Source organism: Cibotium barometz, chromosome 14 (assembly GCF_041138505.1).
Source record: "Cibotium barometz isolate CiBa-2024 chromosome 14, ASM4113850v1, whole genome shotgun sequence".
Classification (NCBI taxonomy): Eukaryota; Viridiplantae; Streptophyta; class Polypodiopsida; order Cyatheales; family Cibotiaceae; genus Cibotium; species Cibotium barometz.
The window spans coordinates 37,080,361-37,104,665 of NC_141059.1; the positions used below are offsets into that span (position 1 = coordinate 37,080,361).

The window sequence follows — 24,305 nt, forward strand, 5'->3', positions numbered from 1 at the left end:
AATATGAGATGAAAATGGGGGAAAGGGGGACAGCCCTTATATACTCCCCATGATAGTTGGTTGGCTAGCTGTAGTAGGCCGACATCATCACAATAGCATAAAAATGCTATAAAAGCATAAAAAGTAGGGAAAAATACCTAAATAAATATGCACATACAGGGCCTAAATGGCAAGTACAAGCATGAAAATGATGCAGTAGACCATCTGGAGATGATATATAATCGAACACCTCCTCTTTAGCACCAGAGGGTCGGTCCAATACCAGCACGCTGAAGAAAGAACTCGAAAAGTAGTTGAAGTTCGGTCCGGGGGATCTTTTGGTTGATCAATGTCCTGTAAAGCTTATAAGACTGAAAAGGATTGACGAAAACTGGACGAAGAAGAACACCACCTCCTCTCAAATCGGAAGGAAGAGGTACAAGTTGCAGTAATGGACACATCCAAAGCAGGTGATGTAGAAGCAGTACCGGGATCAATCCAAAAGAAGTTGTTCTCAAGAAAGGGAGACACGGATAGCTCCAAGGAAAATGGCACCTCCTCTGTATATGCAACGAGTATTGGAATTTGGTACCGTAGTAGACGACGACGACAACTCCTCTGAAGAAGAAACGATTTGTGAAGTAGGAGTCGGCGACACCAAATTGCCTAGAGAAGGGTTAGGAACAACCACCAATAGAGCAGCCACCGGAGGAACCGCAGAGGTAGCAACTCCAAAATCCACCAAAGGTACGCTAGATGAAAATATTGTATGGGGTTAAGATTCTCCAACAATAGGAGAAAGATGATCTTCAGACGATGAATTTGTTAGAAGTCATCTCCTGTCTATTTGTATACACCAGGGCCTTTGTTGTGGGTGTGCCCGCCCTTATGAGGTGTTTTATCATTTTTCCACACTCCCCGTATTTTTCCCCATTTTTCCTAGTGGTGGGAGGGCTGCCAGATGATGCCAGGAGCACCCCAGTGCTGGCCGACTGGATGTTCATCAGTCGTGGGCTACAAGGCTGCTGGCCGACTGGTTTTCTTCAGTCGTGGGCATCTGTATGCTGGCCGACTGCATTTATGCAGTCGTGGGATTTTTTCTCCAGTCGTGGGCACTCTTACTGCTGGCCGACTGCCCTCTATGGGATGTATATATAGCCCCTCAGCCCCCACCACTTCCTCATTCAGTTTTTCCGGGATCTTGTGTATAGAGAAGAGTTTACACACCTATCTCTCTGTGTTTCTTGTGCTGTTTATTTTCTGCAGTCTACTTGCTCTTGTCTACCCAAGTTTGGTTATCATTTCCGCTGCATATTCTGACATGGTATCAGAGCCCTAGGCTCTAAGAGATCTTGGGTGTTTTTCTGAGCAAGAGGGGGAGCAACAGGTTGCTGATTGGTGGACTGTTTCGGGCTGAACAGGAAGAGAAGGTGCAAGAGGAAGGCGGGCAAAGGTGCTGGACAGCCACTTGCAGATTTTCAGATTTTTTCCCACCCACCCACCCTTTCAGGTTACTCTCCGCGATGGCAGATTTATTAGAGATGGCTGAGAAGCACGTGAAGATTCCGACTCTCCCCACGTTCCCAGTGGATCGTCAGTTGGACGGGTCCAATTACGGCATCTGGAAGGTCATGATGGAGTCAGTTCTGGAATCATATGACCTTGCTGATTTTATTATCATCGGGGTGCCACGGCCGGAAGCTGAGGAAGGGGAGTTATTATCGACGAGGAAGGACCGAGAGGCACAGGCACACATGTGGGATCGTGTCAACGCCAGGGTCCGGTCGTTTATTTCCCTCAATTGCACACCACAAGTGATCAATCATGTGAAGCACATGACGCTGGCGAGAGGCATATGGGAGCACTTGGCTTCTTTGTATAACAGGGTGTCACCCATGAAACAGATATCCTTGGAAGTGCAGATGCGGGTTATGAACCCTGCAAAGTCTTCGACGATGCGGGAACACATCAACAAGCTGCAGGCCCTTCAGCAGGAAGTCCTTCAAGCTGGGAAAGAGATATCATCCGAAGATATGGCCATCACTTTACTTTCCCACTTGCCTGGTCAGTATTCTGCTTTCTATTCCTCGTTGATCACGAGTGGCAGGCTCAGCACCATTACTTGGGAGGAGCTTGTGCCAATGGTCTTGGACCAGGAGGAACGTTTCACGAACCCTCCTCACGGCGGAGGTTCGGAGGCCTTAACTGGCCAACGGTCAAAAGGCCGGAATTCCAACAAGAGCAAAGGGAAGGCTTCACCGGAGAAGTCTTCTGAGAAGAAGCCTGATCCAGAACGAGAGAAGCTGAAGGCCGAAAGATCTTGTAATGATTGTGGCGAGAAAGGCCACTACTGGAGGAAGTGCCCTAAGCGGACAAGGAAGAGTGTTGATTCCTCAGCCTCAGCTGCAAAGACTCCGGCATTTGTGCACTTAGAGATGGTGGACTCCGATGATTCATCATCTTCGAGCGAGGAGGCAGTTGGCTTCACCGCGAAGGATACCCGGGAATGGATTCTCGACAGTGGTGCTTCCAGGCACATGACTCCATCCCGTGACTTCTTTCTGGATCTGAAACGGCAGTCAGGTCGTATCTTTATTGGCGATAACTCCACTATTCCGATTCATAGTGAGGGCCGGATGGAGATTATTCCCGATGGCAAGGGGGGCAAGCATGCTTCCCGTGTTCTTTATGTCCCTATGTCCCTGCTCTGGGTTTTCATCTTCTGTCACTGCATGAGGTATGCAAGACTGGCTTTCGGGTGGAATTTGAGGAGCATTCAGTTGCTCTAAGGGACCGTGAGACAGGCAAAGTTGTTTGGGAAGGCGGTGTGGAGAATGGCATCTACAAGCTCTCTGCACTCTCCTCATTGACAGGCTCTCAGGTCGAAGATTTGTGGCACTTTCGTTTTGGCCACTTAAATGTGGATGCTTTGCGGCGCGCCTTCCGGGACCAGATGGTGGTTGGCTTGCCAGATGTTGGTAATAGGCAAGGACGCTGCAGTTCATGCATATGTGGTATGCAGCACAGGGAATCCTTTCCGAAGCAGGCTTCCAGGCGGGCTTCGAAACCATTGGAGTTGATTCACACTGACTTGTGTGGACCACAGCAGATTCCATCCTTGGAAGGATCTCTCTACTTCATGCTGCTTGTTGATGATTGTACCAGATTCACCTGGGTCTACTTTCTTTCCCAGAAGGACCAGGCTTTTGCTCGGTTCAAGGATTGGCACGTGATGGTGGAGAAAGAGTCTGGATATCAGGTTAAGACTCTCAGGGCTGATAAAGGAGGTGAATTCTCCTCGACTGTATTTTTTAGGTTTTGTGCAAACCATGGCATCAAAAGGGAATTGGCCAATACCGGATCGCCTTTGGAGAATGGAGTTGTTGAACGTAAGAACAGGACTGTGGTGGAGATGGCGAGGACCATGCTGGAGCATCGTGATCTTCCTCGTCCACTTTGGGGTGAGGCTGTGGCAACGCTGTCCATACCATTAACCGCTCTCCGACGACTTCTGTACCCCATATGACTCCATTTGAGGCATATTTTGGCAGGAAACCCGATGTCTCGCACTTCCGTGTCTTTGGGAGTGACGCGTATGTACATGTTCCGAAGAAGGAGAGGGGGAAGCTTGACTCTTGTTGTGCTCCCCCTTCCCAGAGGAGCGTTATTACTTTTCCCACGGAGAGCTCTAGGATTGCCGTTTTGTCGGCAGAGTTAATTGTGCATTCAGCTTTGCTGACCTAGCTTCCTCTGAGGATGACTCTTTGATTACACCTGTAGGGACTACACAAAACTTGCACAGCAAGGGGTGAACAATTTGTGTGAAACACCCCAAGTTTTGAACCTTTTGCTCACCATCCACTCGGACATTGCTGTGCACAACACGAAGAGAGGGTTGGCCTAGGGATACCCATGTTTTCCCATGACATACAGTTGTGGCTAGCTTTGGAGCTAATCAGAGCTCGCTTTCTTTTCGTGTGTTTAGTTGAAGTCCTTGTAGTCGTGATAGGCTCATTGGGTTGAAAGTGTCTACCCATGGGGCGTGCTTTCCATGTGCACAGATTGACCTTCAATATTTTGAGCTTGTTTCAAATATAGATGTGGTCAGTGCCCCAATCATGGATCAGTCGAGACTCGTGCATGTAGGGACGTTCTAGGATGATGTCATAGCCCACACACTGCCTAAGATCTCCTTGACCAGCCTATACTACAGAGAGATGCTCTGTAGGCTAATTACTGAGGACTGCAGATGATTATGATGATTTTCCAACATATGTATATATATGCATAACTATTACTGGTCGGCCAGCATATATGCTATTGCCCGACCTGCCATGCCATCATCACCATGTCATCACTTACCACATGTCACCTGCGCCTGTGTAACACGCGGAAGCTCTGAGAGTCTTCTTTCAGCCCTAAACACTCTTGGAAACCATCTGATGCAAAACGCAGATATAGAGGGAGTAGAGAGAGAGAGAGAGAGAAGTGCTGGAAATTCAGTATATTCTATGGTACAAAAAGGTACCTAAATCTGCAGCCATGGGCTGCCTTACATAAAAAGGTGGTAACTCACCAAAACAGTCCCCTATGGGACCCCTAATGACTCACACCCCTAGAGGGAGTGAATGAGTTCAATGATGAGCACTTGGGCCTATTTATAGGTCCCTTGGACTACATGGGGAACTGGCCGACTGCTGGTCGGCCAGTATTAAATTCATTAATGTCCTTTTTAATGCAGTCGACTGGTTATACTCCTTGATCATGATGCGCCTGCTGCTCACACACTGCTGACGTCAGCCGACAGCCTTTCTGGCAGCCAGCACCACTTGTCCTGCAGCCGACAGCCATCTGATCCATGCCTCTTTCCAGTCTACACTGCTAAAGGTGCTCTATGCTCTATCATCCTGGTTCTGCTCTTCATCTGGCTGCCTCTTCTGGATCTAGCCCTGAGAATGTCCATGGCATCTGTGATGCACATGACATCCCCCTCTGCTAAACTTGATGACGGGATTCCAACCTGCTCTTGGATGACTGTCATCATCCCAATCCTGTCCCGAAGTCCCTCTGTCATCATCCATCCCTGGCAAACCTTTTTTCTCTGAAAACCCGGCCTGTTCTCCAAACAACTCTGTCTCAGACGAAGATCTATGCATCTGGTCTTCCTCTAGTCCACAATCCATTCCTGCCCCTGACTCTGAACACCGTCTTGGTCTTCTTTCTTGGAACTGAGTCTGGCACTCTCACATCACCCTTGGAGGATCAACCTCCCTTGGGACCGTTGCCTCAGAACCTATCTGGCTCACACGACTACCATCCCCTTTGGCACTGTGGAACACCACCAACCTACCTCCTGGGAGTTCTTCCCGATCTGTGTTCCTTGCCTTGGGCTTTGAATCCGTGTACTTTCTTGTACCTTGGACCTATACACCATCATCTGGGACTGAATCAGTGTAGCTTCGCTGAGCCTGATGCTCTGATACCAATGTAACACGCGGAAGCTCTGAGAGTCTTCTTTCAGCCCTAAACACTCTTGGAAACCATCTGATGCAAAACGCAGATATAGAGGGAGAGTAGAGAGAGAGAGAGAAGTGCTGGAAATTCAGTATATTCTATGGTACAAAAAGGTACCTAAATCTGCAGCCATGGGCTGCCTTACATAAAAAGGTGGTAACTCACCAAAACAGTCCCCTATGGGACCCCTAATGACTCACACCCCTAGAGGGAGTGAATGAGTTCAATGATGAGCACTTGGGCCTATTTATAGGTCCCTTGGACTACATGGGGAACTGGCCGACTGCTGGTCGGCCAGTATTAAATTCATTAATGTCCTTTTTAATGCAGTCGACTGGTTATACTCCTTGATCATGATGCGCCTGCTGCTCACACACTGCTGACGTCAGCCGACAGCCTTTCTGGCAGCCAGCACCACTTGTCCTGCAGCCGACAGCCATCTGATCCATGCAACCTGCTCTTGGATGACTGTCATCATCCCAATCCTGTCCCGAAGTCCCTCTGTCATCATCCATCCCTGGCAAACCTTTTTTCTCTGAAAACCCGGCCTGTTCTCCAAACAACTCTGTCTCAGACGAAGATCTATGCATCTGGTCTTCCTCTAGTCCACAATCCATTCCTGCCCCTGACTCTGAACACCATCTTGGTCTTCTTTCTTGGAACTGAGTCTGGCACTCTCACATCACCCTTGGAGGATCAACCTCCCTTGGGACCGTTGCCTCAGAACCTATCTGGCTCACACGACTGCCATCCCCTCTGGCACTGTGGAACACCACCAACCTACCTCCTGGGAGTTCTTCCCGATCTGTGTTCCTTGCCTTGGGCTTTGAATCCGTGTACTTTCTTGTACCTTGGACCTATACACCATCATCTGGGACTGAATCAGTGTTTAGCTTCGCTGAGCCTGATGCTCTGATACCAATGTAACACGCGGAAGCTCTGAGAGTCTTCTTTCAGCCCTAAACACTCTTGGAAACCATCTGATGCAAAACGCAGATATAGAGGGAGAGTAGAGAGAGAGAGAGAAGTGCTGGAAATTCAGTATATTCTATGGTACAAAAAGGTACCTAAATCTGCAGCCATGGGCTGCCTTACATAAAAAGGTGGTAACTCACCAAAACAGTCCCCTATGGGACCCCTAATGACTCACACCCCTAGAGGGAGTGAATGAGTTCAATGATGAGCACTTGGGCCTATTTATAGGTCCCTTGGACTACATGGGGAACTGGCCGACTGCTGGTCGGCTAGTATTAAATTCATTAATGTCCTTTTTAATGCAGCCGACTGGTTATACTCCTTGATCATGATGCGCCTGCTGCTCACACGCTGCTGACGTCAGCCGACAGCCTTTCTGGCAGCCAGCACCACCTGTCCTGCAGCCGACAGCCATCTGATCCATGCCTCTCTCCAGTCTACACTGCTAAAGGTGCTCTATGCTCTATCATCCTGGTTCTGCTCTTTATCTGGCTGCCTCTTCTGGATCTAGCCCTGAGAATGTCCATGGCATCTGTGATGCACATGACAGCCTGCCCATGGGCTGTGCCTACATTTTCTGCTACTGCCCGGTTCCTACAGGCCAGGCACGTCATCACTCGCCATATGGCACGTGCGCCTGCCCACAGGCTGCGCCTACATATGCTGCTGCTGCGAGGCTCCTACAGGCCAGCCATGTGTACCTGCAAGTAAGGTGTGTCAAAACAAACCTCCTATGCTGCCACCCTAGCTCACCGCCCATGCAACTCTAGCCACTCACCGAAACCAGAGCTTCCTACTTAAAGGATCACCCCCATGCCAACACTACCTCAATGGCACAGACTTCCCCAAAACCAAGTCACCAACCCTCTTGCTGTCAGAATACGCAGCGGAGATGATGACCAGATCAGGGAACACGAGCAAAACGCAATGCAGAAAATAACAGCACAAGAGAGAGAGAGAGAGAGAGCGAGAGAGAGAGAGGCGTGTAACTCTGCGCTCTATATACACAAAAAGAATCCCGGAATGATACAATACTGGCAAGGGGTGTGGGGCCATTTTATATGGCCCCCATAGTGCAGTTGGCCTGCTGTAGGGCAGCCGACAGGACCACAAGACTCCACGACTTGCTGATGTGTACAGTCGGCCAGCAGCAGCAGGGGTGTCGGCCAGCATCTGTGAAGTCCACAACTCATGCAAATCAGTCGGCCAGCTCCAGTATGTACACTGATGCAGTCGGCCAACAACAGGGTCCTCCTGCCACCACAGGGCAGCCAGCCATGCCAAGAAAAATAGGGAAAAATGGGGGAAAAATACGGGGAGTGAGGAAAAATGAGAAAACACCTACAAGGGCGGGCACACCCACAACAAAGGCCCTGGTGTCAACATAAAAGACAGCAGATGACTTCTAACACCCCCTCTCAGCTCCTGGCTGTGAAACCAACCACAGGGAGCTAGGGTGCCGCCTAAGCAAATCCTGAGATAGCGACTTCGTGAAGAGGTCCACCGTACTGTCCTCCGTCGAACAGAACTCTAGCAAAATGTCATCAGCCAACGATCTGTTCACGAACAAAGTGACTCTAGATGACCAGGGGTTCCTCCAGTGGAACCCCAATCTTGCAATGCAGCCTCTGCAGCCTCACCACCTCACAAGCAGCCCGGTACTCTGCCTCTGTCGATGACAAGGCAAAAGATGACTGCCTCTTACTGCTCCTGGGCTTGAAGTAGATCCCCTCGTGTCCGGATCTCCTCCCCACATTGAGTCACTCCAACCGTGGAGTCAGACTCCATCAATCAATCCCCCTGCTGTATAAAAGAGAACATGATCCTTCGCATGCCGCAGGAAACCACAGGATACGCAATCCTGTCTCCCAAAGAGTCATCTGCAACCATGAGCTCAATTGCCTCATCAGGAAGCTCCCGTCCAATCTAGTGTCCATCAACCAGATCAATGAACCATTCTACTTCTGAGTCAAAGAGGCATCACATTGCTCACAAGGATCATCGCCTGTTATTACGGTGCAAAGCCAAGTCCTGGAAACCTACTGAAGACCACGCAAGGCCTTCTGAAACCTGTCAACCACCCCCTCTGAATCCGGAACCACAAAGCCTGGAGAATGCACCTCCTTCTGCAAGTAATCAACTGCCACCTGCCTGGCTTTCTGAAAGGTCCCCGTGGAAAGAACATCCTCATCTACAGGAGTTTCTTTGTCCCGAATACTACGAGACATTAGAGCATAAGTTACCTGTGCAGTTTCCTCTGACTGACGAACACAAGAACTACCAACATCAGTACTGGAAAGTTCCTGCCAACTGCTACCATCAACTGGCAAGCTATCCACCATCTGGTCCCGGAAAGCCTGCACCTGCAGCGTATCCACACTTAAGTGGCCATTACCAGACTGCCACTCACCACAAACCTGAGGACCTGGGAGAGAGAGTGCTAAAAGCTTGTAAACTCCATTCTCCACTTTGCCTTCCCAAACCACCTAGCCTGTTGCTTTGTCCCGGAGAGCAACAAAATGCTCATCAAACTCCACCCGTACGCCAGTCTTGCAAACCTGATGCACTGACAACAGGTGAAAACCAAGTGACGGAACATACAACACCTGGGAGGAATACTTCCCCCCTCTGCCATCGGGAACTATCTCCAACCTGCCCTCACTGTGAACTGGGATAGTGGATGTATCCCCAGTAAGAATGTGACCAGAATACTTGCAGAGAACCTGTAAATCTGAACGGGAAGGAGTCATGTGCCTGGAAGCACCACTGTCTAGTATCCACTCCCGAGTATCCGTTGCGGAGAATCCTCCAATCTCCTCCCTGCCTGAAGAAAATGAAACATCGGTGTCCATCACCTCCAGGTGCACAAAAGCCGAAGTCTTCATGATTGCTGTTGAGGAATCTTCACCCTTCTCGGTCTTCCGCTTGGGACACTGCCTCCAATAGTGGCCTTTCTCACCACAATCATTACAGGTCCTCTCTGCCTTTAGTTTCTCGCGGTCAGTAACAGACTTCTTCTCAGAAGACTTCTCCGATGAAGCCTTCCCTTTGCCCATGTTACGGCCTTTCGACCGCTGGCCAGTTAAGACCTCCGAACCTCCACCCTCAGGAGGGTTCGTGAATCGTTCCTCCTGGTCCAAGACCATGGGCACAAGCTCCTCCCACGTGATGGTGCTGAGCCTGCCACTGGTAATCAAAGACGAGTAAAATGCTGAGTACTGAGAGGGCAAATGCAACAGCAACGTTATGGCCATGTCCTTTGACGATATCTCCTTCCTAGTCTGAAGAACTTCCTGAGGAGCCTGCAGGTTGTTAATATGCTCCCGCATCGTCGACGACTTTGCAGGGCTCATAACCCGCATTTGTACTTCCAAGGAAATCCTCTTCATGGGCGATACCCTGTTGTAAAGAGATGCCATGTACCTCTGGCCAGCGTCAGATGCTTTACATGATTGATTACCTGCGGTGTGCAGTTGAGGAAGATAAACGAACGGACCCTAGCGTTGACACGATCCCACATTTGTGCCTGTGCCTCCCGGTCCCTTCGGATCAACGGTAACTCCCCTTCCTCTACTTCCGGCCGTGGAACCCCAACAACGACGAAATCAGCGAGGTCATAAGACTCCAGAACAGATTCCATCATTACCTTCCATATGCCGTAGTTGTTCTCGTCCAACTAACGGTCCACCGGGAACGTGGGGAGTGTCGGGATCTTCACATGCCTCTCGGCCATCTCTAACAGATCTGCCATTGCGGGGATGTACTCTGAAAAAAGGGTGGGTGGGTGGGAACAAAGAAGAACTTACACCTGCAAGTGGCTATCCAGTAAATCAGCCCGCCGTTCTCTTGCTTCTCCTCTTCCCAAACAGTCCCGTACAGTCCACCAATCAACAACACAACAGTCCCCCTCTTGCTCACACAAATCCCAAGAACTATCTAGAGCCTAGGCTCTGATACCATGTCAGAATACGCAGCCGAGATGATGACCAGATCTAGGAACACAAGAGCAAAACGCAATGTAGAAAATAACAGCACAAGAGAGAGAGAGATAGAGGCGTGTAACTCTGCTTGTATGTGAAAAGAGCCACTTTAATGTTTCATGACTCTCTACTGGCACATGAGCTGATCCAATCCACCATAGCTCTACTGGCACATGAGCTGATCCAATCCAATACAATACTGGCAAGGGGTGTGGGGCCATTTTATATGGCCCCCATAGTGCAATCGACCAGCTCCAGTATGTACACTGATGAGCTGATCCAATCCAATACAATACTGGCAAGGGGTGTGGGGCCATTTTATATGGCCCCCATAGTGCAATCGGCCAGCTCCAGTATGTACACTGATGCAGGACCACAAGACTCCACGACTCATGCAAATTAGTCGGCCAGCTCCAGTATGTACACTGATGCAATCGGCCAACAACAGGGTCCTCCTGCCACCACAAGGCAGCCACCCATGCCAAGAAAAATAGGGAAAAATGGGGGAAAAATACGGGGAGTGAGGAAAAATGAGAAAACACCTACAAGGGCGGGCACACCCACAACAAAGGCCCTGGTGTCAACATAAAAGACAGGAGATGACTTCTAACACTTGCCACCCCATCAACACCTCCAGCAACCCGTGTGATGGATACGAGCTCCATGGAGTTCACAGTTGAGAACCCCACCCTCCCCCTCCCCCTCCCCCCGGCGCGGCGCACCCCCTCTCAAGTTCAACTTTGTGACTATCACACCCTCTTCAGATGTCACTTTGGTAGCAGCAGCGACCATGTCCCAGGAACAAAGTAGTCTAGCATTCTCCCTATCAAGCCTGAGCCAAAAAAAACCCAATAAAACCTCTTAGTAGTTAATTCATTACAATGTGAACTCAATTATGGGCTATATAGTTAGGTTTATGGCTCATTTGTGAGAGAGTTCCTTGGTAGGACTCTGACCTCCAAGGACCCAGCTACTGGTTAATGCACTCGCTAGTCACACCAATGATAGCAACTGGGGATGTGTGGTATGCCTTTAGGGTGTGGTCTACATTGGGCTTGCATTGGTCTCTAGCTGGGGGCGGCTTACCATCATATCCGGTTTGGAGCCTATGGTTAGGTAGCGAGTGCTAGCTGAACCCATCTCTGTCCTCATAATTGTATTTGTTGTTTATGTTTAGATGACAATGGATTGAAAATGCTTGAATGTGCTACACAAGAATGATCATGCCTGTATGGACCTTAGGCACACACAGACAAGTGGACTCCTTACTTGGAGTGTTTCACTAGGCGACTCTAAATGTATGAAAAATATGGGCTAAGTACTGCTAAAAGTAGAAGCATTTTTGTTGAAAGGAAAGAAGAGGTGTGGGGGTGGGGGTGGGAGGTGGGTGTGGAAGGTGGGAGGTGGGGTGGCATGACTCCTCCAAATTAAAATGTTAATTAACAGTGTTTTCACACTTGCATTTAACAAGACTGAAGCCATACAAACTCACCTGAAAGATGCCAGAGGTGATTTTTGAGAAATGTATACTGAGCATGTCCTCCCACATAGACAACAGATAGCATTGTGTAATCCTCCTTGCCAATACCATGCCATTCTTTCCAAATGTATACTGAGCATGTCCTTCCACATAGACAAGAGATAGCATTGTGTAATCCTCCTTGCCAATACCATGCCATTCTCTCCACATCCTTTATGGCGTGCCAATGGGGAATCATTGAATTAGGCTGGACCTGCTCTGTAGCCAAAGAAGGCGACCATCAAAAGCATGGGAATCCCACTTGGAGCTGGATGAACCATCAAAAACATGCAGCCAACTGTTCATATCAAGCATATGCATCATACTTCTTCTTGGTCTCCATCATTCATCATAGTAATCACGGTTGCTTGATCTTCCCATCCACCAGCTGAAGCATGAATGTTTGATAGCAGTAGGAGAACTGCACCATCATGCGGATCCATATCAAGAACACGTTCTGCAGCATGAGTTGCTAAGTCAATGTTTCCGTGAATTCTACATGCACCCAACAAAGCCCTCCACAGCACCATGCTAGCTTCAAGTGGCATCATTTTGAGGAGCCCCTCTGCCTCATGCAGATGACCAGAGCGGCCAAGAAGGTCAACCATGCACCCATAATGCTCTATTGCTTGAGGGACACCATGATTGCGAGTCATGAAACTGAAATAGTACCGGCCTTCATCCACTAGTCCTGAATGGCTGCATGCTGACAGAATACCCACAAAGCTGACATGGTTGAGTTGCACACCTTCACGCAGCATACGATCAGCCAACTGAAGAGCCTCTTGGGCATGCCCATGCTGGGCATATCCTGCTAACATTGCATTCCATGACACAACATCCCGTTTAGACATTCTGTCCAACACTTTGCCAGCATCCCTGATTCTCCCACACTTGGCATACATGTCAACGAGAGCATTCCCAACAAACATATCAAACTCGTATCTGCTTACAAGGATATCATGATGCACCTGTAAACCCTGTTCCAAAGCTGTCATAGTGGCGCATGCATTGAGCAGGCTCACGTATGTGACCTCATCAGGCTTCATATCTTCAGCAACCATTCTCTCAAACAGTTCCAAAACATCTTGATTGAGCCCATGTTTTGCATAACCGACAATCATTGTGTTCCATGAGACCACATTTCGTTTCGACATTTGATCAAACAATTGGCGTGCATTGGTTAGACTTCCACATTTTGCATACATGTCAATCAGAGCATTTTCCACAAAAATATTTAGAAAAGCTCCAGTTTTAGCTATCTGAGAGTGAACCCGTTTGCCATGTTCTAGATCTTCCAATGCAGTGCATGCATTGAGAACACTCACAAAACTGACCTGATCTGGATGGACACCTTCAGTAGTCTTCTGCTCATGAAGTCTGAGAGCCTCTTCATAATGCCCATGCTTGGCTAACCCTGCAATCATTGCATTCCAAGTGACAGCATCCCGCTCAGGAATTTCATCAAACAGCTCCCATGCATCTGTCAAACTTCCACACTTTGCATACATGTCAATTAGTGTATTCCACGTGAAATTGCTTAGCTTTACTCCACTCTTCTTGATGTAGACATGGACTTGATTGGCCTGCTCCAAATCTCCTAGGCCAGCACATGCAGTTAGGATGCTCAGAAAGGTGACATCGTCTGGTTCGACGTCAGTAGATTGCATTCTCCAAAAGAGCCGCATTGCTTCTTTGACATTGCCATTCTTTGCATGGCCTGCAATCATCACACTCCATGAGCCTGCATCCCTTTCATCCATGTTGTCAAACACTTGTTGTGCATCCTCCATGCTTCCGCACTTAACATACATGTTCAGAAGTGAGTTTCCCACCGTAGTATTTGGCTTGATTTCACTTTTTTTTAAAAGTTCATGAACTTTTTTGCCTTGTTGCAAGCTTCCTAGCCCCGCGCACGCCTTCAAAACACTAACAAAGTTGACCTTATCTGGTGTCAGGCCTTCCGTTTGCATTCTCCAAAAGACATGGAAAGCTTCCTCGAACTTCTCGTGCTTGCAGTAAGCTGCAATCATCATGCTCCAAGTGACTAGGTTGCGTTCTGACATGCTGTCAAAAACGACCTGTGCATCTTCTATACTTCCGCATCTTGCATACATGTTAGCAATGGTAGTGGAGAGGAAGATGTTGGGCTTCAATCCATTCTTTAAGATGTGATCATGAAGAAGTTTCCCTTCTTGCAAAGCATTTGATTGGATGCATCCTTGCAGGAGGCATACATAGGTGTAGGAGCTCCTCTGGTAACCCTGTTCTTCCAACTTGTGAAGGATGTGAAGTGCCCTTTGAAGGTGCCCTTGCGTACAGTGAGCCTTGAAATCCCCAATGGATTCACTAAGATCAGAAGGGATAGCTTGTGTGGTGCCTCTGATAACAGCAGACTCACAACCTGTGCTGTTGTCATGAAAGGAGAACAATGGCATGTCCACCAAACCAAATTAACCCTTAAGATATTAGACAGGGCCAATCAATCAAAATGGAATTCTGCAGCAGCCATGGAGAGGGCCTTACCTTGCAGAATGAGCAGCAGCAGCATGTAGGAGTTTTCCGCTGGCTTCTTGTCTGACCATTGAATAACAGCTCCTACTGCCCTCGTCACACGACGCTGCTTCCAAGGTTCAGCGTTACGTTTTTTCATAATATATCAAGAATTGTAAAAACTCGCAATCTGAACAAATTTCCTTTACAATAAACTGAGGTACACGCTCGACATGGGTAGCAACCATGCCAGCCATGTTCACTTGTAAAGCAAACCACACTTTTGTGGAACCACGATGTTTTTTTGCCATGGCAGCTCATGTTGTGTGATGCTACTCATAACGTACAGTACCCATCACTTATAACTTGCTTGCCCCAACATTATCAACTCACTCTATGGAAAGTCTAAGCTTGTTTTTGACAAGGATGTTGCCATCAGGTTGTTTTTTAAGGTGGTTCAAGCGTATGATTTGTGATTAGAAGAATAGCATGTCAGAGACCTTCATAAAAACCTAACTGAAATAGCCCTCATAGAGGCCCAGGGATAGGGTTACCGGAGCCTTTTCGAGGCTGCACTTGCTCTGCCCAAATATATGGGCAGGTAATGCAAATGTGGATTCGGTAACAATGTAATGCAATGCATGGTGAGGATTGTAGTGGCGATTTTCACAAACCCTCTGGTAGCATAAAGGCCTTGTACAACACTAAAGAAATATATGTTGAGATTACTTTCTTTGCTAGAAAGAGATGTGGTTGTTGGCATTGTATTGGTTGGTATGTATGCCAAATATGGCTTGCTTGCAAAAGCTGCCTGAAGAGATTCCGCAAGTGAGTATTGAGCCTAGTGAGCGCCAAGTATTCATAGGTGAATCATCAAGAAGGGCTAGAAGGGCTAAAAGGGCTCAAGTAGCTCACCAAACTGGAGAGAGATGCGCTATTAGTGAGAATGTAGGGGAACGAGATCAAACACAAACAGCCAGTGAAACCTTGATGGTTATAACCAAAACGGGGTGCCCTTGGAGCGATGTTCACTTCTAGCATTGCCATGGCATGAACCATAGGTCTTGGACCACCCAAAAGTCATCATCACTTCGTGGGATGGACATGAATTCTATGTAAACCTGGAGTGAAATATATATATCCCCACACAAAACTCGTCTAGCATCCCATCTTTTGGTATGTCAACTGGAACATGCCAATTAGAGGACCACATAGAGTCCACGAAATCTCAAGAGCTCGCATAGAGCCGATCGAGGCTCAACCTCCAAATGTGATAGATAGATTCTTTTTTAGGAGAGTTCAAGCCAAGCAAGGTGATATAGGCATGTATGAAGATGCCCTAGGCAACCTCTTTAATATTACCCTTGGACAGAGGGACATGCACAAGTTTCCATACATACCCCTAGTCAACAAGTGTTATCATATCCAACTAGTGATTAAACAATATATGTGGACGAGGATGGTAACACATACATCCCAAGAACATGCCATGAAGTGAGCAAGATGAAAAGTTGTGGGCAAGGGGGAATCTTCCCATCTATTAACAGACCTAGAGTATAGAACTTCAAGGCCAAGTGAAGTGAGAACCTCTCCCACTGTGTAGAGATACATGTGAGCTTTTGGAGGATCCCACTATGTATAGGTACATAGTGGGTAGCTTGATCTACATCAAGACCAGGAAGCTCTATGGGTGAGAGGAGAATTTTCATTCTATTTTACGAGGGAAACGACCTCCATATATCAAAGCTGAAGGCTTCTCTCCACATTAGACCCATTTAGCTTCCATTGAGATGAGAAGGCGAGAGCCTTTGATAACCCCAGTTGAGCTAGTAGTACCAATCTAATTAAGATAGGGAACCGCAAGAGTTGAGAACTAGGAATATAGAGCCTCAAGGTACTAGTAGCTCTAGGAGCATCGGTATATGGATACCCAATGACGCATTTAGGCTTTGTAACCCCTAAGCGACCCAAAGAAGCATCTTTTGGGATACCAACCTATGGTTATATGGGACCATCCTATACTCAGGTACCTCCCAGAGTGGAACCTAGGCACATGGCCATAATGGACTCTAAGCCAATATAATAGAACTAACTGAAATAAATACGATCGAGAACTCATATAGCTGAGGAAATGAGAAGAACTATAGACGTCATTCTCGACACTAGTCACATCCAAAAGGACTGAGAGAGGAAGTGGAATATGGCCATCCCAAGATAAGACCCTCTCTCATAGCCAAGCTAATTTGGAAGTTCGACGGAATGGGAGATCCCTATAGCCATTTGGCTACTTTCAAGCAATTCTAACGAGAAAGAGAAACCATGGAAGACTTGGAGCTAGCGTTTAACAGGATTCTCTAAGACAAGTGTCAAGTATAGCTCTATAACTCAACTATATCAATTCAAACAGTTTAAACATTAAATAGTGAGGGACTGTATCAATCATCCCAAGAACTTAATAGTAACAAGTGATCTGCTAAGGAAAAATCAAGCCAAACCATGCTAATTTTGTTACCCTTGGAACAATTAAGTAAGCAACTACATGATGTGTTGTACACCAAGAGGCATCAAACGCTAGTGGAGTGTTGCTTGGATGCTATAGACTTTAATGACAACTTTATGGGCATCCCATCCACCACAGATAGTCTAAGGTTAGAATCACTGACCAAAAGTGAGCCTAGCTTTACGAGCCATGATTCAAAGAAGATTGAAGCACCCTACAGTGCCGAAGATATAGGAAACATTATGATCAAAGGATTTGAAGGTGTATTCAAAGCTGCTCGAAGAGAGATGGGCTATCCTCATTTAGCTCCTAGACATGAAATGATGTGGTGTGTTGTTTGTAGAAGCAACCGCACAACTCATGAATGTCTAGTTCTAAGAGAGAAAATTAGTGTTATGGGTATTACATAGGAGATATGGAAATCATGAATCGACTAACTGCTACCATGCCTAGAGAATGATGAGAATAATAGGAGTGCCAACTTTACTTAATTTATTTGAAATTTCCTCTTAGTTTCTTGATTCAAGCATGAAAACACTTCATGAGATGCTAAGGCCTATAGAAACACTGATTTAGTTGGCATTCATGGCCATGGGGATTTTGGAAACCAACCGAGCATAAAATGGGCCTATAGAAACACTGATTCACATTGCATTCATGACCATGGGGATCCTAGAAACAAACCGAGCATCAGACGGGTTAAAATTTGAGCCAAAATTAAGCAAAAATTGGCCAATTCTCATCATTTGGGGATGCTGGACATGGGGAAAATGGGTGTGGATTCATTTTAGCCAAGTGGGTGTGAAAAGAAGGTCAAAAAATGGTGATAAAGCGTGGAAAAACTGCCGCCTGGTCTCTGTGAGTTTATTAGGGGTTTGGATAGCATTTGGAGGCTCCTTGTCAAACATTGTGACCACGGGATGATCAATCAAGAGATGGGAGGCGTACCTGATGTACTCTTCATGAAGTAAGCAAAAAACGACACTCTTTACAAAACCTAAAGGTCGCCTGATGTTGCTAATGACTATTGAAAAAGACTAAAGGTCTACATTACTTCTCCTTTATGCTCAATGCCTCATATATCAAGTCTAAAGGTCTCCATTACTTCTCTTTTATGCTCAATGCCTCGTACAATGAATGAAGGACTCTCTTCTTCAAAACCTTGTGTATTTCTTGCTCTTGGAATAAGATAGGTTCAATTTTAGGGTTAATATCAATTGAACCCATGTTAATCCTCATAAATCTTCTTCCAACATTGCATTAAAAAACCACTTCATACAATGTTACTTGCTAATGATGCATGTCATGCTTGCCTTGTATCATCTCTTACCAAAATGCATAAGAGGTTGGGGGCATTTCCTTTAAATCATGGATTTTCTTCAATTTTCACACTAGTTGAAGCCTTAATCATGTCTTATCTCAACGTTTGAAAAAAAACTCTTCATTGGAATGGTTGCCATATATGCTTTCTTCAATTTTTACACTAGTTGAAGCCTTAATCATGTCTTATTTCAACTTTTTTGCAAAAAATCCTCATTGGAATGGTTGCCATATGTGCTTTCTTCAATTTTTACACTAGTTGAAGCCTTAACCATGTCTTATCTCAACTTTTTTGCAAAAATATTCATTGGAATGGTTGCCATATGTGCTTTCTTGATTCAAGGTCATTTAGCTTGGAAACTCTTGGTTGAAGCCATGGGAATGCCAAGATTCTCAATGAAGGGCTTGAGAATGAACTAGTAGCAACGTGAATGGGTTTGATTGCATCTGAATGCAAAAATGCCAAAGGAAAGACCCCGCAAAGGAAAAGACGCAATGCTTGAGGAAATGGAAGATGTGGAAAATGACGGAAAATGTAACTATGCTAAAAGAGTTTATTGATGTTGATGAAGAGTTGATGCATACTCATGTGAGGCCATTTACAAATGACAGTTTGAATGTAGTACATACTAGTCTGCTCATACAAGTGGCACCAGTGAGCAATGAGATGAAAACTATGGCAGGAATGATGCGTTCAATGCTTGAAACTGTCAACAAAAGTCAAGCTATTTTGATGGAGAATCAATGTCAACAAACTAGTTTGTTGGGAAGGAAGTATGAACAAGAACCAAGATATTTTGGTTTAGAGCATGAATCGGGCCCATATATCTTTGCTAAAAGCCTTCAAATAGGGGTCCTTTCACAAGCAACAAGCTCCATTGCAGAAAGTGACTATCCAAAGAGATGCAAATGTGGTTAATCATGGAAAAGGCTTGTCCCTCTTGACAACTCGAAGACTCCATTAGTCTCAGCACAAGCACTCGGGTGGAAATGTGTGTGTGCAAGTGGAAGGCATAGGCGATATACTCTTCATGAAGTAAATAAAAAACATCACTCTTTATTGAACATGGTGTGTGCTTAACGGTCGTCTCATTGAGCAAGCCTAAGTTCTCCATTACTTATCTTTTGTGATCAATGCCTCATACATGAAGTCTAAAGGTCTCCATTACTTCTCTTTTGTTCTCAATGCCTCATACAATGAATGAAGGACTCTCTTCTTCAAAACCTTGTGTATTTCTTGCTCTTGGAACAAGATAGGCTAAATTTTAGGGTTATGGTTAATCACATGCTAATCCTCATAAATCTTCTTCCAAGATTGCATTAAAAAACCACTTCATACAATATTACTTGCTAGTGATGCATGTCATGCTTGCCTTGTATCATCTCTTACCAAAATGCATAAGAGTTTGGGGGAATTTCCTTTAAATCATGGATTATCTTCAATTTTTACACTAATTGAAGCCTTAATCATGTCTTATCTCACCTTTTTTGCAAAAAACTTCATTGGAATGGTTGCCATATGTGCTTCCTTGATTGCATTAATGAAAATCTAAGGTTTTTTGTAAGTTTTCAGCATTTTTACATACTTTAGATCTTTTCCATTATCAATGCACTAACCTTGGTCAAGCTTAATCACCATGTATCATGAATGCAATAAATCTTTCCATTTTAATCCTATTTCCTCTTATTCCATGCATCTTCCATGAGAAAGTGGCAACCTTGGCAAGGTCATTTAGCTTGCAAACTCTTTGTTGAAGCAATGGGAATGCCACGATTATCAATGAAGGGCTTAAGAATGAATTGGTGGCAATGTGAATGGGTTTGATTGCATATGGAATGCATTGGATTCACATTTGATACTTTTAAAGACCTAACACTAATGGGAGTTTGAGTTGGATGCATTGTATTGGTTAATTAGTAAGGCATATTCTTGAATTGGAAAGTATTTAATGAGAAAATTGTGATGGCATGTTGTATAAATGCCTTATGTTGTAAGTGAACTCTCTCACATACTTGGATTGCAAGCTCTTAGTCACATTCTAATTTCAATTTCAAAATGCTTGTAGAATCTAGTATGATGAGAGAGTACCCTTGGCATTGGTGAAGAGGCCAAGGGAGAGCATGGCTTGAACCTTTCATGTCGTGCTTTAGTAAAGCGGTAAAAAAGGGGATTAGGTACCAGAGTGAAGAATTGGCCCCAACTCTTGTCTTGGATATAACCTCCATAAAAGAGGGTGGGAAGGCTTGTTGGCTGGGAGATCGGCAAGCAAATAAAGCTCTTCTCCAACATGTTTTCTTTAACATCATACACAACCAATTTGGCAACACAAAGGACATGCTAATGGCAATGTAGAGACACTTTTGGATACATTTGGTTCTCTACCGATTATAGTATAGTGAATGATGCAATGGATTGTGATAATGTGAATGATGCGATGGATTGCACAAGGGTGCAAATACCTTAAGGTTATAGTATAGTGAATGATGCGATGGATTGCGGTAATGTGAATGATGCGATGGATTGCGGTAATGTGAATGATGCGATGGATTGCACAAGGGTGCAAATGCCTCAAGGTTATGGAAATTATAGTAATGTGAATGATGCAATGGATTGTAGTAATGTGAATGATGCAATGGATTGTAGTAATGTGAATGATGTGATGGATTGCACAAGGGTGCAAATGCCTCAAGGTTATGGAAATTGTTTTGCAAATTGAGGTCAAATTCAAGTTTTATTGGACAAGAAGTGGTGCATTGGTTTTGCAAAGGCATTGGGGATGAGATTTGGTGGTTGGGTGCAAAGGCCATGGCAAATTTTGACAAAATCCTTCTTTGATTGTTTTTTAGTAGTAAACCCGGATTCAGTCAAATCCCCTAATGGATGATTTGAAACCAAGCTTAGAATCTTGTTCCTCACACTTAGGGCTACCTGTCAAGCCATTAGGCATTCAAATTAGAGGTCGGTAACTTGGTTAAACCCTTTCGAGTTTGACTCTTTTGAAAGTCAATTGTTATCAACAAGGTGTTGAATTTTTTGATATGTTTTTGAAGATCCTTAAGCTACTGACCAGGCCCTATGCTACGGTGTAAAGAATGCACAAATCGGAGCCCGTTTGAATAGAGTTTTGAAAAGTAGGTGTGCTACACGGAACCCAAAACAGAGTGATATAGCACTTGTGGAAAGTGAGATCCAATGTGGGGCATGCGTTGGCCCTTGTATCATTGAGACAAGATGCCCAGACCTTTGGTAGCCATTTTCCTTTGCATATATTGAAGGTGTTTGATGTTAGTATTTTGATAATATGCTATCTATACTTGTTTTCATACCTACCCACGTTAGTATTCACTTATCTATTCTGAGTGTAATAGCATTAAGTGCCTAAACTATATGTGTTTGGTATGTGTGTGTGTATGTGAACCTACTCCTATCTAAGTGAGGCATCTAATTATACTTATGATGTGCATGGGTGTGGAGGGAGATTGCGAGACAAGCATGCAGTGATGGAGGGAGAAGAGGAGATTAGACAGTGATGGCATGGCATGCTTACCATGAATGTGGTTGAGCATATGGAGAAAAGGTGATAGACAAGCATGCAGTGATAAAGTTGAATAATCGTGAGGCCTTGTAGGGATGGGCAATCGACAACTGTAGGGCCGACTGGAAGCTATAAAAAGGTGACAATTAACAAGCATGCAGTGATAAAGTTGAATAATCATGAGGCCGTGAAGGAACGACATGCTGGAAAAAGAGGTGGGAAATCGACGATTGCAAGGCCGCCGACTGGAAGCTATAAAAGGTGACAGACAAGCATGCAGTGATAAAGTTGAAGAATAATCGTGAGGCCGTGAAGGGACGACATGCTAGAAAAAGAAGTGGTGGGAAATCGACGACTGCAAGGCCGACTGGAAGCTATAAAAGAAGAAGAGAAGAGTTGCCAGGAAGAACAAGAAGGCTGCCAGATTCTCATCGTGTGTGTTTGTGAGGTATGGTCTATTAGCTCATTTTTGCTATTGATATTCTAGAAGTTCATCTGTGAAGGGAAGGTGCTGGGTATGCCAGGCCGTCTCAGAGCTTGCAGTTGTTGTTGAGAGAATCTCTCTCTCATCTTTGAGGGATTCTTACATACTTTGAAGACTTGAAGCCAGAGGGAGGCTCGTGATAACTAATACGGAGGAGGAGCCGGATCTTCATCTGATTTGGCTTGAACGTGGTTGTGCAATCAACGCATAATCATTTTGCCAGAAGGAGGATCTCCTAGCTGTTGAATTGTGTTATTCAAAATCATCTTTGTGTCGTTGATATCCCCTATTTGCTCCCTTGTGTACTGTGATTGAATCATGATTTTATCATTAGTGCTTGGTCTTGAAATCACACAAGTCATATGTATTGGATTAAAATATGATCTCGCAATCCATCTTTGTAGTCAAAATCATTCCAGTATTGTAGTGGCTTGTGCATGTGTTGTCTTCAATACAGTTGGGGTCTGGCTGAATCAAGTGGCTAGTGTCTTTAATCTTGTGGATGCACTGTTGAGAGAGGAGGGGCATGCTATAGAGGATCTTCGTGTTATCCCAGTTTTTATAACAACATTGCTTAGGAGAGGCTTCTTCCAAGTGGGCTTCGATGTTAAGGAAGCAGCCTCAGAGGTGCTGAAGGGCAGCCCATTCTTATTGGGCCCAAGAAAGATGTTTTTCCTTCCATATACTAGCTATTTCAACCCTGTAAGACCGCTTACCTCTTACACTCAGATTCCCAAGTCTTCCACATGCGTTCTAGTTGATTCTGGAGGCCATTGGATTAATTTTTGGACGCAATGGATTATGGTCATGCATAAGGGTCAGAAAATGGGCACTTTGAATATTTATGCACCTAATGTGAGAGGGTGGCCTTATGGGGCACCATCACACAAAGCTCCTTCCCTAGACAATCCATTGGATAGTTGGAGGGGATTTTCACATGGTTGAGCAGCTCTGTGACAAAAAGGCCCGGGGGGTTCACCTAAAAGTATGTAAGTGTAGCACGTCAGTTCATCTAAGAGGGGTATTTAAATTCCAAAAAGTTACAGGTTTACATATACAGGAGGGGCTTTTTTATCCAATTTTGAAAAAAAGTTGTAAGTTTCTTAAGAAAGAGGGGGTCATTTTATTAGCGTGTGACATGTAAGTAGAGGGGGTTTTTTATTACCTCTTGAACGCACGTGATATGCAACATTTTTTAAAGGTGAACCCCCCGAGCAAAAAGGTGGCCGTGAGTGTAGAACACACCCCTTGGAGAGATCTTCATGGGAAATATTCACGCTTCTTTATATTGTAGGGATTGTTGGATAGAGGATGACTCCTAGAGGTGGCCTAGCTCTTTATCTTACTCTTGGCATAACCACAGAAGCGGGGATGGTTGTATCTTGGCATGATTGGATATATTTTATGTGGATGATAGGGGAGGAACCATTGGTATCAGATCACTGCACGGTTGTTGCGTGCCTTAGGGAGCTCGGGACTCTGATGGCATCTCCCTATGTTGTGTCCCTGATTCTCTCTATTTGGATGCAGACTCCACATGAGATCATAGATTATCAGTGTTGCTTTGGCCAAGAAACATGAATCCCTCAACAAGGACAATGCTATCAGGTGCACGATAGTTTTGCTTTAGAGGGAACGCAGGAAGCATTAGTGCCCTCCTTGGATCCCATTGTCCATTGTCAAAGCAAAGTTGTAGATGCCATGGATAGGCGAGCTGAGTTTTTGTTTCATGCTAACAAGGTCTTTTGGGTGGCAGATGCAACAAGTACTTTTGCCTACCCATAGTAGGGAATGTGTGAGATACTTGCAAGACTCACACAGTGAGATTCAAGCTGAGCCAAATAAGGTGAGGAGTGTTGCATCAGATTTTGATAGGGTTTTTCTTTCTACAAAGGCTCCCTCTCCATAGAGAGATATTGTGCAACAAAAAGTTTAGGAGTGCATGCCTACACTTATTACAGATGATGTGTCTCTCATTGGATGCCCCTTTCTCGAAAGATGAGCA

General features: G+C 45.4%; 1 protein-coding gene across 4 annotated transcripts in view; it reads right to left on the bottom strand.

Annotated features, from left to right (window-relative positions):
- Positions 1–18,070, bottom strand: part of LOC147631980 (pentatricopeptide repeat-containing protein At3g53360, mitochondrial-like) — a 44,953-nt gene extending 26,883 nt beyond the window's left edge. Inside the window, exons 1-3 of one of the 4 annotated variants that reach the window (XM_086808516.1) lie at positions 17,909–18,070; positions 14,494–14,587; positions 11,941–14,376 (exon numbers count right to left, since the gene is read on the bottom strand). In XM_086808516.1, the coding sequence (XP_086664642.1) occupies positions 12,288–14,376; positions 14,494–14,587; positions 17,909–17,924 (2,199 nt within the window). In that variant the 5' untranslated portion in view covers positions 17,925–18,070 and the 3' untranslated portion in view covers positions 11,941–12,287. Of the gene's footprint in view, positions 1–11,940; positions 14,377–14,493; positions 14,759–17,908 lie in introns of those variants that run through there. The other 3 variants (XM_086808519.1, XM_086808515.1, XM_086808517.1) reach the window with 3 other exon arrangements.
- Between the last annotated feature and the right edge of the window lie 6,235 nt (positions 18,071–24,305).